The 16,813-nt window shown below is 32.5% G+C and overlaps 1 protein-coding gene across 1 annotated transcript in view; it reads left to right on the forward strand.

Moving 5' to 3' along the window:
- Nucleotides 1–9,171: 9,171 nt before the first annotated feature.
- Nucleotides 9,172–16,813, forward strand: part of LOC118274609 (fatty acid synthase-like) — a 58,740-nt gene continuing 51,098 nt past the window's right edge. The window contains exons 1-3 of the mRNA XM_050696926.1: nucleotides 9,172–9,332; nucleotides 15,227–15,379; nucleotides 16,030–16,222. Coding sequence (XP_050552883.1) covers nucleotides 15,227–15,379; nucleotides 16,030–16,222 — 346 coding nt within the window. The 5' untranslated portion in view covers nucleotides 9,172–9,332. The remainder of the gene's footprint in view (nucleotides 9,333–15,226; nucleotides 15,380–16,029; nucleotides 16,223–16,813) is intronic.

The following is a 16,813-nucleotide window of genomic DNA, read 5'->3' on the forward strand; positions in this document are numbered from 1 at the left end:
CCTATAGGTAAGTAGCGAAAATATCATAATATCATATATCTCCATCGTAGGCCGCATCATCACTTACCATCAAGCGAGATAGCAGCCAAACATCGGCCCATAAAATATATATTGAAGATTGCAACGGGATATTTACCATGTTTTTCTATTATGAATCAGTTTACCTTTGATCGATATTAAGAACTAGCTGACCTGGCAAACTTCGGACCGCATCAATTTTTTTTTCTCACCTTTTAAACCTTCCCTGGACTTCCACATATAATTCAAGACCAAAATTTGCCAAATCGGTCCAGCCATTCTCAAGTTTTAGCGAGACTAACGAGCAGCAATAGATAAAATAATCTTACATGGTTATTTCACTTGCAAAATGCACTAATTACTGCACCAATATAACACTAAAAATGTTACGAATTTTCCTCCTAAAACGACGTCATCAACAGCTCATAATAGTCCACTGTAGGATTGCATAGGCTTCCTCTACAAAATAGGAATATGTCACAGATGATGTATGTCATACATAACCTCACGCCTGTCTCTCATGGAGGTAGGCAGAGACAATGGAACGCCAATTGCTATGAATCTTACATACCTGTTTCGCTTCATCAACAGTCATCATTCTTTTCATGCATGCTTGTCGGGTGAAGGATACCTACTTTTAATTTGGCTATTCTTTAATATATCAGAAATCTGTTTTTTACAAATATGTCCGTCTAGGGCGTCCTCTAAGCTTTATTTACAACTTTTTTCTTTTATCCAAAGCAGATATATGAAATTATTTCTTTTGTTTTTTTCCACATTATAATAAATAATATTATAATCAACTTATGTAGATCTAGTCTAAAATCAAATCATTTTTTTTAACCACTACTTCACGTCACGTCACGTTTTTTCATCTAAGTGCGTTACCATCTAAACGCGACGGTGTTATTTAGTTAATTAAGCATATTTCACAATACAGCTCTAAGCTTTCTCCTTCAATGAGCTTGACAGTGATGGAAATTATTATAAAATGCCAATATTTCTCTTGTCGTATTAATGTCTGTACAATCATCTTCATTGCGTTAGTCATAAGTATTCGTTTGCATCTATATATAATAATTATCATCATCTTAAATAAATGACGTCTATTGCTGACCATAAGCCTATAATATCGACAACAATTACATTAAAATCACAGTACAATGCTAGCCGGAGCTGCGGACTACCTAGCGGGTTACCGGGGCTCCGGCTCAAAGAGCAGAAGTAGGAATAGGGTGGTTTTTAGTCAGTAAGAGTCTGACTCTCCCTCTCACCTCACTTTGGTTGATTTTCCCCCTCGAAAAATAGAATACTAGACTATAGGTCTACTCTTAATTAAAGCGTTTGCTATAATCGCTATGCTTGGCAGGCGGGTTGGAGATCATTATTAATCGGATTATTGCTAATTGTTCATGCCCTTTTGGTATCTTTTTTATGAGATACGTCCGTAAACGTTATGTGCGTGTGGAGTATGTAACGAAACGAGCAGACAGATCACTTTTTGATGATAAACCAGTAATCGGCAGTCGATCACATCACACCCGAAACATACAAGTACACATACACATGACACCCAGACCCGAAACAACAATTTGTGGAACACACACAGAGTTGCTGCGTACGGGAATCGAAACCACTACACGTTTTGTGGCAGCAGGTTGCCCAGCCAATCGTGCAGTCAATAATTTACAAAGCAAGTTTAAAGTACAGTTAGACGATTGTCGAACCAAACGGCTGAGGTCTCAGTCCAATGCAGCTATCGAGTAACATTATACTACCAAATATTTCACACATACATAAATTAACATACAACTTGAATATTGATACGATTCGCTTCAAATTGTGTGGCCTTTGGTTTATTGAAATGTGAATTTATTCTATTCTAGCAGTTCTCATTGTTTTCGTTGTAATCCAAAATGTTGGTTGAAGTTTTGTGTTTGTAGGGAGATTTTGTTTAAAACTAGTTTCTGCCAGCGGCTTCGCTCACGTTTCTGAGGGATAAAAAGTAGCCTATGTGTTGTTAAAGAGTATTATCTACCCCTGTTCCAAATTTCATCCCGATCCCTTCAGCCGTTTTGACGTGATTGAGTAACACACACAAACTTTCGCATTTATAATATTAGTAAAAACTAAGAAGTAAGATACTCATAGTTGCAAGATTCCATTTCACAGACAATTAAAAAAAAAACTGGTCAGAAAGATTATTGCTTAGTACCTAATCTAGAAATATGTGGTAGTATGTGTACCCCAGGCTTAATGGGGTTCATTACCATAAATTAAATATACACCTAGTCTATTTGACTTAAAAAAGGTAACTTCCCGTCGATTTCATCCCCTGCTCGGCTCAGCTCCTATTGTTCTTAGCTTGGTTTTTTATATCTATAGAACACTTTGTTCTATAAATGGACTATCCGATTCAAAAAATTATTCAATTCGGAGCAGTAGTTTGGTAGATCAATACATGAACAAACTCGTCAGTTTTATACATTAAATTCAATAAGTAAATATTTTGTAGATGTTCAATATTTCTTTACTACTAGCTGACACGGCAAACTTCAACGCGCCTCAAACATTTTTTGATTACTTTTTAAACCTTCCCTGGACTTCAACAAATACCTAATTCAAGACAAAATTAGCCAAATAGGCCCAGCCGTTCTCGTGTTTTAGTGAGACTAACGAAACGCAAATCATTTTTATTGAATTTTTTATTGGATATTGGATTTTTTATTGAACAAACATTCATTATATATTGGTATGACCTATCATAACAATTATGTTTTAATATCACCGTTTACTTACCCAATCTATGACATCTAAATAAGCCACACTTACACACACGTGATAAACTTTATAACACATCCCCTCCCATCATCTTTCAAACGGCGCAGCTGCTTAACTTAGCCCCCTATAACTAAGTTACCAACTTACTTCGAAACTACATACGAAGCACACTTTGATTACAAAACTTATTTCGATAGTAACACAGGTGATTTTGTAATGTACATAATTAGTTATTAGTTACAAAGTCTATTTATAGACGTTACTGGTACATTAAAATTACTATAGCTTTTTTATCGTTGAAGTCAACAACCACGGTAGGCATTACCTGGCGGGTTACCAGGGCCCTGGTTCAAAGTAAGAGAAGGAAAGTTAGTAAGTTTGAGTTTAACGTTCTCTCTCGCCTCTCCCAAGGCGAGGGAAGTCAATCGATGATTTTTCAAGTTCCAAAAAAGGTTTCGAATTTGGAGAGCCAGTAATTTCTATCTATGTATGATGGGATAGAAATTACTGGTACATTTAGTTATTGTTAAAGTAACTTCTTGATAATGTAGCTTTCTATTAATGAAGGAAGAGTCTAAGTGACTTCAAGCTATTAAGAAATTTCTGCTTTATAAAATTGAGTAAAGAATTACAGAGATTAGTAAATATGAATAAGTTTGAAACTCTCACCTTACCTAAGGCCGAAGAAGTCATTGAATATTTTTTAGGTACTGTGTGAAATCACCTATGTCGTCATCCAGGTAGAGTTAGCACTAAATACTTGTTTAGGATGCAAATAGTCATACAATAGGTACTTTTTATAGATTTTCCATTAAAATATACTTAAAATCTGTTGAAATTGTCTGCACTGTGTTGTTTACCACATCTCCCTTGTGACAGTGATACGGATGAGTACCTACTTACTCTGACGTCATATTAAATCTGTGTAGATGTAATTGAACAATTACGTGACAATATTTTTATAGTTAAAAAATTAAAGCCTTATTTATTCTAATAATTCTGTTGCTAAATAATAAATAAATAATATGTGATATATTATTTTTTTTTTTATTTCTTTTAAGGTATTTTTAAGTTGTAAACATTTTAGTTATACTTATTATTTAGTTAACTAGCTTTTGCCCGCGACTTCGTTCGCGTGGAATAGTGACTTCCGGCAAATTTTTGGTTTTAACCACATAGTTCCCGATCTCGCGGGATCTCTTCAAAAATGAGATGTGGAAGATATTCCAGGGAACTCTTCAAAAATCAACATAATGAGCTCTGCGTTTGAATTTAATAGATGTATACTCACTTAGGGCATTGAAAAAATAGTTTAAAAACGGACTTAAACTAACTTAAAACTAAAGAAAGCTACGAATTACGAATTTATAACAATTAAAAAAGAAACTATATTACAACCTATCCTCTATGCTATAATAACCAAGCTTAAACTAAATAATTTAAAAGAAACGACTTAAATCTATTCTAATTAATTTATAAATTAGACTTACAATTTTATTAAAAAAACTAACTACAGTAACTACTAATAATCGATATCAAACTAAACCTACGTTAAATAGTTTAACCAAAAAACCAGGAAAACCCAACAAATAAACTTATTAATTGACAAATACAACGAAACCAATTTAGAATATACGAAACAGCAGGACCACTACAGACAAATAATCATACGACTGATACACTTTTTCTACGATAGTACCGAAGCGCTCGGCCGATACCCAACCAAATGAATGTAACGAAACCATAGCGCGATCTATTTCGATCCCAACGCCATCTATCGAGGATAAAGACAACTTGGATTATTTATTTATACTCCGTTCGGGCATTTTCTTTGTACTAAAAGTTTAATTATATTGATATTATTTTTTTCATACCTTTTTACTATTTATTTACTTTTTTTCGATGAATTAAAACAATAACATGAGCCGAAGTCGTGTAACGATCGACATAGAATTATTTATAAATAATTTATTTCTTATTTTTATTTTTTGATTTTTGAAATAAAAATATATCTATGTCCTTTCTAAGGTTCTAAACTATATCTGTACCAAATTTCAACCAAATTCGTCAAATAGTTGCGGAGATTAATGGTATAAGCATAGAATGTTCGACGTGATTCTTTAATTTGACATAACTTTTTTATTTATGAACCGATTGACATGAAACAAACACTAAATGTAAAGGGGATTGACCAACTTGTATGGGACTTTGGCTATTTTTGAACAAGCACTTCAGCTAATAATATATGTTTGATTTATTAGTTCATATCAGTAAGAATGAAGATACAAACTTAGTTTTGTATCAAGATTTATATTTAGATATTTTTTTACATTTTATTGAAACTGATTATGCGTGAAATAAAACATTTTTTTCTATTAAATTGCATTATTAATCCGATTCATATGTAATTAAAATATGGTCAAGGAACTCGGCAGATGGATTAATAATTTTCTGGTACCTTGCCCAGCTTAAAAACCAAATAATAGTTATTATATGTGCACATCAACCTACTGTTCTATGACCCACCATGCAGTTGCAGCAATAATGTTTTATGGCTGTCCTGCCTTTAGTGTTATTTTCATATAATATATATACAAAATATGTTTTCCTACTAATGTGTCTACTTTGTATTTTCCCACGCAATAAATTGGAGTTTCAACACTCACAATGCAAAAGAACAAAGCGAATAATATCTGTCATTTTGACGAAAAACATAACAGATTGACAGCAGGTTGGCAGTACTAAAGTCAAATTCAAAGCCAACTACTACAAATACTTGGTCTTATCATAACAAATACCAATAAAAATCGATTTTTTTAAAGTACAAATTGATACAAAGTTATTAGCGTCAGACATTTACTAAAATATAAATAAAATACATTTTTGTTGAGCAGCCTGTTCAAAAATAGCCAGATTTGGACAATCTCCTTTAAGCATCCCACAATATATTCGTGAAAACCGCATCCAACTCGGATCAGCCGTTTCTGAGATTAGCGCGCACAGACGAACAGACAAACAGACAAACAGACAAACAGACAAACAGACAAAAAAAAAGTTAATTACATTTTTGGGTTCGACATCGACATAACAATAACCCCTGCTATTTTTTTTATTTTTATTTTCAATGTACAGACAGCACTTTTCTACGATTTTATTATATGTATAGATATAGATGTGCAATTATTAAATGAATCCTTGTTTATTAATTAATATAGTTTGCGAAATTAATGTATATTAAATAATCTTTAAAAAAAGATTACTTACATCTAATATGTTATATTGGTATGTACCTAATATGTGTATTTTTTTAAGGGGAGGAAATCATCCAATGACTTCTGCCTTGAGCGAAGCGAGAGGAAGTGTCAGACTCTTACTGACTAGAAACCACCCCGTTCCTACACCTATGGGAGACAACCAAGAGGTTATGTATCTACATATGTATGTATGTATGTTTTGTGTAGAACACACTTCCTAAGCTATGTAACAATTAAAGTATTCGACACAATGTTAATGCTTGAATAGTAATTCTTTGTCCAACGTCATAACAATTTGCACGTGAGTACTTGACATTGCAAAAACACGTGATTGTACTCGTACATCTAAATATTCCGATACGATGTTTTTGGTGGTGAACTTTTAGGTGGAAAAATTGTTGAATTTGTAGTTATAGGTATACCAATAATGATCTTGATCATCATTCTATAATCCTTTAATGCACGCTGCACACCTTGTGATGTACGGTAACTGTGTAGTTGTAGCTGCAGATACAATTTTAATCTATTCTTAATTCAGTTAAAACATAGTGTACAATTCAACTGTTTGTTCTACACTCCTTACGATTTAGCTGTAGGTACAGTTATACAGTTAAGTCTGCACAGTTAAATCGCAAGGTAGCCAGAGCTGCAGACTGCTTAGCGGATTACCACCGCTCCGACTCGAAAAGCAGAGTTAGAACAGGGTGGTTTTTAGTCAGTAAGAGTCTGACACTTTGTTCTCTCGCCTCACCTAAGGCGGGAGAAGATGTTGGTTGATTTAACGTCAACAAAAAAAGGTATGGTGTATCAGTCATACTGTCATCGCTTTTGGTAAAATTGGCTTTTGTAACAGTGTTTGAATTTTGAAAATGGAATCCTAGAAGTTAAAGGCCAGTTATTGATTGTTTTGATAAAAAAAAAATAACATAAGGCAGAATAACAAAAAGAATGGTCTTTGAAAAAGTACACATAGAAAAAGTAAATAATATTGGCTCTGTTCTCAATTCATCGTCTCTTTCATATAAATAATTACGGCTTATGATACACATTTCAAAAAATAAAATGATTAATGATTGTGATAACCGTACATATTAATATCAATGCTTTGTTGCTACTTGAAAAATATACTTTTAATATAATTAAATTGAAATTGTCCTTGATAAACTGAACTTGTTGTTGCGTATGTTCGACTTTAACCAATAAATACCTTTTGACCTTTGCCAGTGTAAAACATTTTACCGAACATATTCAAATTAAAATTATTTATTTATAATTTTCGCAATGAAATACATAAGTGTAATTATTTTCTTTAAAATATAACGATATCAAAATATGTATTTCAATTAAAAACACTAATTTATTTATTTTCACCATATTAAAAAACTTTATAGGCATAATGACATGTTGACCTTTGCCTTCAAACAGTTTGACATTTCGAACTGCATGCGAAACAAGTGACAAGCGTATTGACAACTGACATTACTTTTGGCGGGAACGTTGCAGTTTGCTAATGTCAAATCATTGTCTATTTTTATCTATTTTCTGTGCACTTTTCGTTAAAAATATCTGATAGTAAATAGTATATTTAACGTTATTATAGTGAATACGTTGGCTACTAGTTAAATGCTTATGGTAATTGAGTGGCAGGTCAGGGGATGCTTGGAATTGAACTGAAAACATGTCATTAACAAACAAAGCAACTTTAATGCCGTAATGTTACTGTCAAAGGGGAATTATTGGGAGCTTGTAGTTATTACTCGGTATTTTGGTGAGTATTTTATTGATATTATTATACAACTATATAACATTTTAAGTAAAATAAAGGTCATATAGCTAGATGGTAATTTATTATGTAATTCTTAAGACGTGATTTTTATAAGGTAATTTAATTTAATGATACTTAAATGATATTTATTTTTGCAAATAGGTTACAAAGTTACTCTTTAACACGTCAATCTCTGAGAAAAATGATCATAAAACTAACTGAAAATCCAGTTTAAGATTTTTAAGTCTAGTTAGTCATTTGATTGTAAAGCGATAAACTCAAAATTAATTTTAAAATGCCACACGTGTTTGACTTAAGCTTAATTTTCACATTAGGTACTTTTTAATGTGACACAAATGTCTAATAAACATACATAATTTGGTAGCTATGTAGTAAACTCTGCCAGTGACTTTGTGAAAACAATGAAATTGAAATTAACTACGACACGTGTGACGTTAAAATCAGAAGTAACGTAACTTATATACAGGCTGTTGTTTATTTGGTTGAACGAAATGTGTAGTATTTAATTTATTATATTATGTGTATATTTCCATGATAATGACCTATGTATGATAAGTTTACTAATTGTATTTATAATGGAGTTCAGAATGATACCTAAAAATCTGTTATTTGGATGTGGTTAAGTCTTTGACTGTCAATATAAAACTGTTGAAGGTAAATCCTCTGCTAACGTCGGTCACCGGTGACCACCACGGCGTTCAATGTGTTAAAGTAAATATCTTTTTATTGTTTTTAGGAAGAACGGGACCAATGTGGCGATTAATCAATACTAGTTGGTTATTAAATTGCCACCATAATAATGCCACGAATTCAAACACACCTAAGAATTATTCCATTATTTTCAAAATGTCATCTAAATATGGCTCATCGAAATTTCCAACTTCCATATTTGAAAATACGTGACAATGTCAAACTCAAGAGGGATTACAAGACTATTGAAACTTGGAGAATGTTGAAGTTTGGCGTTAATTATTAATCTTCTGACATCACGATCGGCATTAAGTTTATGTTTCGAAGAAATTACGCGGGTAACACTCTGTTCCTATAAAAGTTATTTTTAGATGATTAAATTTCAATTAAGACAATTTTTCTTTTCAAACGAGAGGAGGATATGAAATTAGTTTTAGTGATAAATGAGTTTTTAAAGTTCTAGCGTAACTCCTAAACGACGCTTTAGTTCTTGATATTCCTACTATTACTGTCGGTTTCGATTATGCGTTTAAGAAAATCTTTTAAGAATTTTAAATATCTAAAACTTAAAATAAATGCTTCTACAACGTTCTATAGACGTAATCAATGACAGTTACACAGCTGTCAAAAAGTGTAATTTTGTGAACAACCTGTATGTATATTTTTTTAATCATTTGTTTTAAATACTACAACGCGTTCGTCACGGAGTCCAGACGAGTGGTTGTCGGCTGCCGGTACCCACGTCCCAGGATCGTTTCCCAGACTGTGATTTTTCATATATTTTGTAAAAGGAAAATAGAAAGGTGAGTGGCGGATCTTTCTTAATTTTCGTTTTTTTAGTTTTTACTTTCGGTATTTTCTTTTTTGTTGATAGGATGGAATAAAATTGAAATTGTTTTTGCCAGTGTTTCATAAATAATAATTAATTAGAATGGTAGAATGTGTGATTTTGTATACAGTTAGTTTTTTAATAGACTTTTAATGTGGTACAGTTTAGCTTTAATATCCGTATACCGATTCTCTGAATAGGTTTATTGACAATATAGTTTACTATATTCATTTATAAAATAACGCAAATAATTTCGTAGATATCATGGCTGATAGTGCTTTAGTGATGTTTCTTTTACAAATCGAACTAGTATTAGAGCCCGTTTCATAATGTCTGGATAGCCGCTACGTATCAAACTTAAATTAATAACGTAATTTGTAGGAACTATCTACTATATTCGTTTCTGTCTGGTAAACTATACCTACCTACTTATATGGAGGTGGTAAAACGGGCGCTTAATATCATACCATTTATTCTACACGTACTTATTCATTCTGGGACTAAAGAGTGTCTTCCGATATCTAGATACCTAACCATATTGTTCGCGATAAATAATAGAAACACTTTCAATCGTATTTAAATTACTTTAATAGTTATTCAAATTCAGTAATAGTACGGCATAGTAGTACTTTGGACTGTTTTTCAAATGTTCAAATGGTGAAACGTATTATTTATTTAATATTATAACACCTAGGAGGTTTTTGCTTTAATCTGACTTACGTTACAAACAAAAATCTCACAATTTCGACATCCAATTTTGAACTTTAACGCGTTCAAACTAAAAATCAAAGTACAAATCGATTACTCAATCACTATTTAGAGTATTATAATAAAATTGCCCTTTATGACGCAATAAATTGGAACAGTTTTAACAAATTAACAATTAAATAAGTCTAAAAAATACAAGTTTCCGATACATTGTTTAACAAATAACTTAACTTTAAATCAATAATCAATTCTACGCTTGTTACTCAATATTTAATCAATACTTGTCGAATGGCCGTGAATTGTATAAGAATTTTGTATATAATTGTATGTATATTTATAGTACCTACATACATCTATATGTATCACTTAATCACATCACACAACAATAGCCTGTGAGTGGCTATACGTTTACTCAATGCAATTTCATATGGCAATTTCAAACTTATAATTAGAAATTATAAGCCCAGGTTTTCTCGCGCTGTTTTTCTTCACTGTTAGTCAGTGGTCTCTAAATAATATTAGAAAGTACATTATAACTCGGAAAACATCACATTGGTGGTCGTCGTTGTTAGGTTTTGAACCCTCTTTCGTATCATCACGCATGAGAAGCGGGCGTCTCAAACTTTCGGGCTACCACAACATATAGTTTCATTAAACGATATTATCATAACATAGTACCATGTAATGCCACGTGAATGTTCCTGAAATTTTGTTTTTTATTTTATATTACCACATACCTAGTAGGTATATACTTAGTCATTTAAGTAGTTTCATATTATTTTATTTACTGTCAAACCACATTACACTTAAAAAAAAAAAAAAATAGGTATGTGAAATAATAAGTAAACCAACAATTAAACTGCAATAACCTTCTGAAATGAAGTAAAAAGTCGAAAACAATAATGAATTATACTTCATATTTTTTAGGTTACAAAGTCCGATAACATCAACGTACAAGTTACAGAACGAATGGTTGGTAAAAAGTAACAAATTAAAAATAAATAGTATAAAAACGTCTGAAAAGATTTTTCCCACGCGAAAAACCCACATTGTTTATCATGTTAATTTAAAAAAAAGGCATATTCAGAATCCATATTTTCCACAATATATTATAAATAGAAGCAAAATAATATCATTGTAATTGTTTATAATATCATTGTTCGGAAATAAAGAAAGCATCTTAAAGTATTAATAAAAAGCCAACGCGGTTTTAACAGAGGTACATCTCCATGCTTGTTTAGACTCGACAAGCACATACAAACTCCAAGCGCACCCATATCTCGCTTGGTATTTTGAATGTCGTTTACATGCTTGTGAATGCTCAGAGTGCTACATACATTCAAGCAAGTGCCCTTTGATCTATGTCCAATAGCCGATAGTAATCCGGATCCTGTACAAGCGTCTACAAGCTCACGTAAGCCAAGCCAAACGGTATCTTGATACACTTGTGCTTGTAGACGCTTGTCGAGGCTTGGCAAGCATGAAAACGGACCTTGAAATTTATCTTTAACAGTTTTCTGAAGGCATTCAAACATTGCATGCTAGGTTACAAACACGTCCAAACACAATAAATATACATAAAAATTAACAATTCAACGCAGTAACACACCTATAGCCTTATAAATATATTAAAATACTGTAAAAAAAACACATTTTCCGTGAAATTGAATCGGACCAGTATCGGTGACAATCGGCAACCCGTAGGTCAATTACGTTGCCATTCATTTGCATATAGTTTGAATAATATGTCTTGTTTACCGATTCAAATATACGATTTATATCGATGTAAATCGGTCGATGTCATTCATTTTGGATGAGGTTGGATACTTTATACTATATGTATATTGTTACCGTTATATTGTATAATGCATTCATAGGTATTTTGATTGTTCCGGTAGTTAAATAAAGCTGGCTTGTAATTTTTGAGTGAACTTTTGGATTGTCAAGTTCGGGCAAATAGTTCTCAAAACAATATTGAGTTTACTAAGAAAAAAACCATCTTTTAAATCTGTTTCCATATCACTTCTATTCATACAAATATTATCAAACAGTTGTACTAAATGTTGTACCTTCTACCTAGAATTTGATTGCCAATCCTAATAGCAACGAATGGATTTATCTAAAATGTTGCAATGTCTGTAAATGGCCACTAAGTCTTAACACTATAATAATTCTGTGACTATCATTTGTACACTTAGTTGCAATACACGTTTTGACTTTGACTACTATACTGGTCCACTTTCGATCAAAAGGGCTTATACCTATAGCAAAATTCGCCGAAATTGATTTGCCAATTTAGAACTTAAGGCGTAACACGTAAATAAATTTTGAGTTATATAATATACATTAAAATTAGAACAAATTTCCGTGTAATCTATATACAATCTGCCATCAGATCAGACTGATTTCGTAACTTAAGTGATTCAATGCTACCAAAGACGAGACTCAATCTAAAACTGTATCTATTTGAGCTCCAGAAATATATCTCAAGGATTTCCAGTTCAATAAAACACCTGGAAATGGAATCGTATTACTAAAAGGCTTCTGCAGGATTTACTGGTTTCAGGGTATCGGTGTGACGGTATTTGCTAGATAGAATGAAGTCTCACATTTTGTACCTAGATGGCTGATATTGTAAAGTGCTTTATGGTCAGATATAAAAATAAAACTACGTTTAAAAAAAGCGACTTCAATGACAATAGGTAAAACACGTGTTAAAGTTTGAACCTCCAACCAACCTTCATTTTTTTTTTAAGTCTGGTAATGAGTGTTAAGCTGATATAATAATTCATATTATGTGCGATGTAGGATTTATGACGTCATCTCAACTTATGTCATCTGTCACTTGTCATGTGTCATGAAAATAACTGTCGTGATACTACTATTTTTACTACTACTACTAATACTAAATTAATTTAAAATAGCAGTTTACTTACGTGAAATTATTGAGACTAGCTCTACTAATTTTAAATTACAATGGGGCTCTTATTTAGAGGTGTATTAGAATTTGACATTATACGACATTTTGAAAATTAAGAGCATGATATTCTGCTGATATTAATTTCTTTTGCTTGAAAATTCACATAAACATTTGATAAAAAATACGATGACGTCGCCTCCGACCGTCTTTACGAAATAAGATGAAGAGCTTATAAAGAAATGCGTGATGAGCTCAATTTTTCTAAATCGAATAATATAATAACTCCCTAATACCCATTCTGAGAGGATTCCAGGGTTATTTTCTGTGTTCCATTATCAGTTTCAGAAAATTTATTTTTGTTTTCCTGTTTGTCGTGATATTAATGTTCTGTGATAGCATAAAAGCTTCTTGTGTTTTTATTCTTTGTATAGTCATTTTTTTATTACTGTCTACACTCAATCATGACGGGGTATGAAAATTAAAAATCTATTTAGACCGTCGTCGATTACAAACATTAGGTAATGAAAATATATTAGACAAGTATTTTTTATTTCTTTCTAGAAGTAACTTCATGCGATATTTCAATTCAATATATTATCAAAAGTATTTGTTTCTGTAAGAAAATACAAAAATCGTGTTAAAATAATAAATTATCTTGATTATTCCTATTAAAATAACAGGCATTGATATTTAATCGTTTTAATTCTAAAATACAATATAGGTACTAGACTCATGAATAAATACTTAGTTCAAATACAAAATACCATTAACAAACATCACTCCAAATAGACCCAAGCACCTATTTTAATTGAAATTTAATATAAATTATGAATGCAGCGCGCTGTAGTGTTGACATGGGGTTAGATACCATTGTTACACACAATAACTACTTACGCAGTCGGTTAAATTGTAGCCGTATAATGAATATTGAATAGTAAACCACATGTGGTATTAGAATTTCTGGAACGTGTATAAACAGAATTGTATTAAAATATATATTGACTACTTAACTAACATCAGTATGAAAACTATTTTAGATAAAAAATAGTGCCTTGGCCCTTGGGGTTTCGGTTCGAAAAGCAGGAGTAGGAATAGGGTGAGTTTTTAGTCCGTAAGAGTCTGACACTCACTCTCACTTCGCCCAAGGTGGGATTATCCCTCTTAGAATTTTATGTAAGTTTATAGAATAGATGATGCATAAACTTAAAGAATAAATATAACAGGGTAATTATGCTAGTAGCAACTGTTAAGCTAAATATAATTAAAATAAAATTAAAACGATAAACAGTATAAGTAATCAAAGTTAATATAAAACCAAGAAAAGCATGTAGGTTTATACAAAAAAACAATTCCTGTACAAAAAAAATGTTTTTGTCACAATATTATTTTCACATACAGCATTTACAATTCATACGTGAATATAAATGAAATATTAATGCGTCGTTTAAAGTTATTCGCAGTCGGGCAAATATTTAAATTCAAGTGTTTCAATGTGAAAGTTTAAAAGTAAAATTAACAAGTTAATTGATTAAAACTACGTTCATGACGTACGTATGTACGATGTGGAATTTGCCATAGCAATTTTGTATACAGTTACGAAATGTATTTAGGTATGAAAAGGTTCATTTGTTGCTTGTATTCGATGAATTAAAAGTCGTATTTTGAAGAGGTGGTTTAGCTTCAGATCTGTTGTATTTTACTATTATCACGGCTTTAATTGCTTTTAACTTTTAGATCTTTCTTATATATTAATTGTTTAGTTTTTCGATTTACTTAGTTTTTATAGTCTACTAAATTTATTGTGGCAATGTGACGATTTGGTTTTGACCAGTCACACAATTGTTTTTACTCCTACTGATAAATTAAGAAGTTTTTATTATGTGTTTCAGCTTACTCACGTAACTATTTGACGAGGAACTCGGCTAGTTTCAAGTCATGCTAGATGATACTGGTTGGATGAGTTGTAGCTCGACTGTCGCCGCGTAGTGTGTCGCGGAATGCTATTCATGAATGTGCCTATAGTATGGCTTGAAACTAGTCGAGTTCCTCCTCAAATAGTTACGTGAGTAAGCTGAAACACATAATAAAAACTTCTTAATTTATCAGTAGGAGTGAAAACAATTGTGTGACTGGTCAAAACCAAATCGTCACATTGCCACAATGGCACAAAAAATTTAGTGACATAGTTATAGAAATATCATTCTAAATCCAATATCCTAATATTGTTTGTGTATTTAAAGATGGCGCCGACAACTATAGCTGAGGATAGGCTGCAGTCGGGACACCGGCTGTCGCACCCTCCGCCCGGAGACGAGGTCCTCATCACAGGCGTGTCGGGATACTTCCCCGACTCGGACTCCGTCATACACCTGCAGGAAAACCTTTTTAATAAGGTACGTTACTACCAGTACATTTTAGACAAGTGATTTTATTAATCCTGATACTATTCTATTGGTAGCCTACTAGCCTGCAGCTAAATGACACGAGTGATTGTCTACCGAGAGAGTAGAAAACTAAATGTATGGGAATGACACTGACAACTGTCAAAGTTTTCTATTATCTTTATGGACAAGCGCTAAATGGTATTTGGTACGAGATACTACAGTGCAGTGGTTTCCAAACTCAGGACCCACCTTCAGAGTATTAAACCGTTACAAATATGAAAAATAAAATATAGAACGAAAGATCCACCTTTCTATAGATATGCCCACTAGAAATTTGCTTGTGCGACCCATTGTTTGGGTAGCCCTGCTATAGTTCAGTAGGGCTGATGCCTGATCCGGAGCTGCGGACTACCTAGCGGGTTTACCGGGGCTCCGGCTTGAAAGCAGGAGAAGGAACGGGGTGGTTTTTAGTCAGTAAGAGTCTGACACTCTCTTCCGCCTCACCCAAGGCGGGAGAAATCATTGGATGATTTTCCCCCCTCAAAAAAAAATGCCCAGCTATAGTGCACAAGTGATTACTTAAACATAACTGCCATGCACGGTTCCTGTAACCAGATAAGACCACATAGATCCTATACATCATTAATCATTCTTCGCAGGTGGACTTAATCTCCGGTGATTCTCGTCGTTGGACGCTGGCCCATCCTGAGATCCCACAGCGTACCGGCAAGATCAACAATGTCAACAAGTTTGATGCTTCCTTCTTCGGTGTCCACTACAAACAGGCACACACCATGGATCCCATGTGCAGGATCCTTCTAGAAAAGGCTTATGAAGCTGTCATTGATGCTGGTGAGTTGAATTTGAACTCTAAGATTACCTACACTAAGTCTCTTTTTCGTTTAAACTCAGGTATAATATATTTAAAATGTACGAAAAGTATTAGTCCAACATTAAAATTCTTGATAAAAAACAGCATTTTCATGTGAATAAATGTGGGAAATTTTAAAAAGGACACAATAGTAACATAATTAAATTTAGCGATTCGATATTTAATATTTATTTCAGCAGTTTCTTTTTTATATTTAAAGAATTTATGTAGTTTGTTATATAAGCATTATTGTAACAAACATCGTATATTTTTTATTTGTGAGAAAATGAATTTTCATTGTTTAGCTATTTTCAGTTAATTTTACAGAGTAAGATAGGAATTTTTATACTTTTTATAGATAAAGGATGTTAAAATGAAAACAACAACTATTCACAACTGTTTTTAAAACCTAAAAAATATTATGACGTGCACGGACCAACTACGTACAGATTTCTTTCAAAAAACGACACAATAGGTGTACGCGAAAATCGACATTCAATGCTCTGTAGATTCGAGTCCGCGTCCAACTGTATGGTTCAAAGCCGTTCTCTGTTATATAGATTTTATTTACT

Source organism: Spodoptera frugiperda, chromosome 11, assembly GCF_023101765.2.
Source record: "Spodoptera frugiperda isolate SF20-4 chromosome 11, AGI-APGP_CSIRO_Sfru_2.0, whole genome shotgun sequence".
Lineage (NCBI taxonomy): Eukaryota > Metazoa > Arthropoda > Insecta > Lepidoptera > Noctuidae > Spodoptera > Spodoptera frugiperda.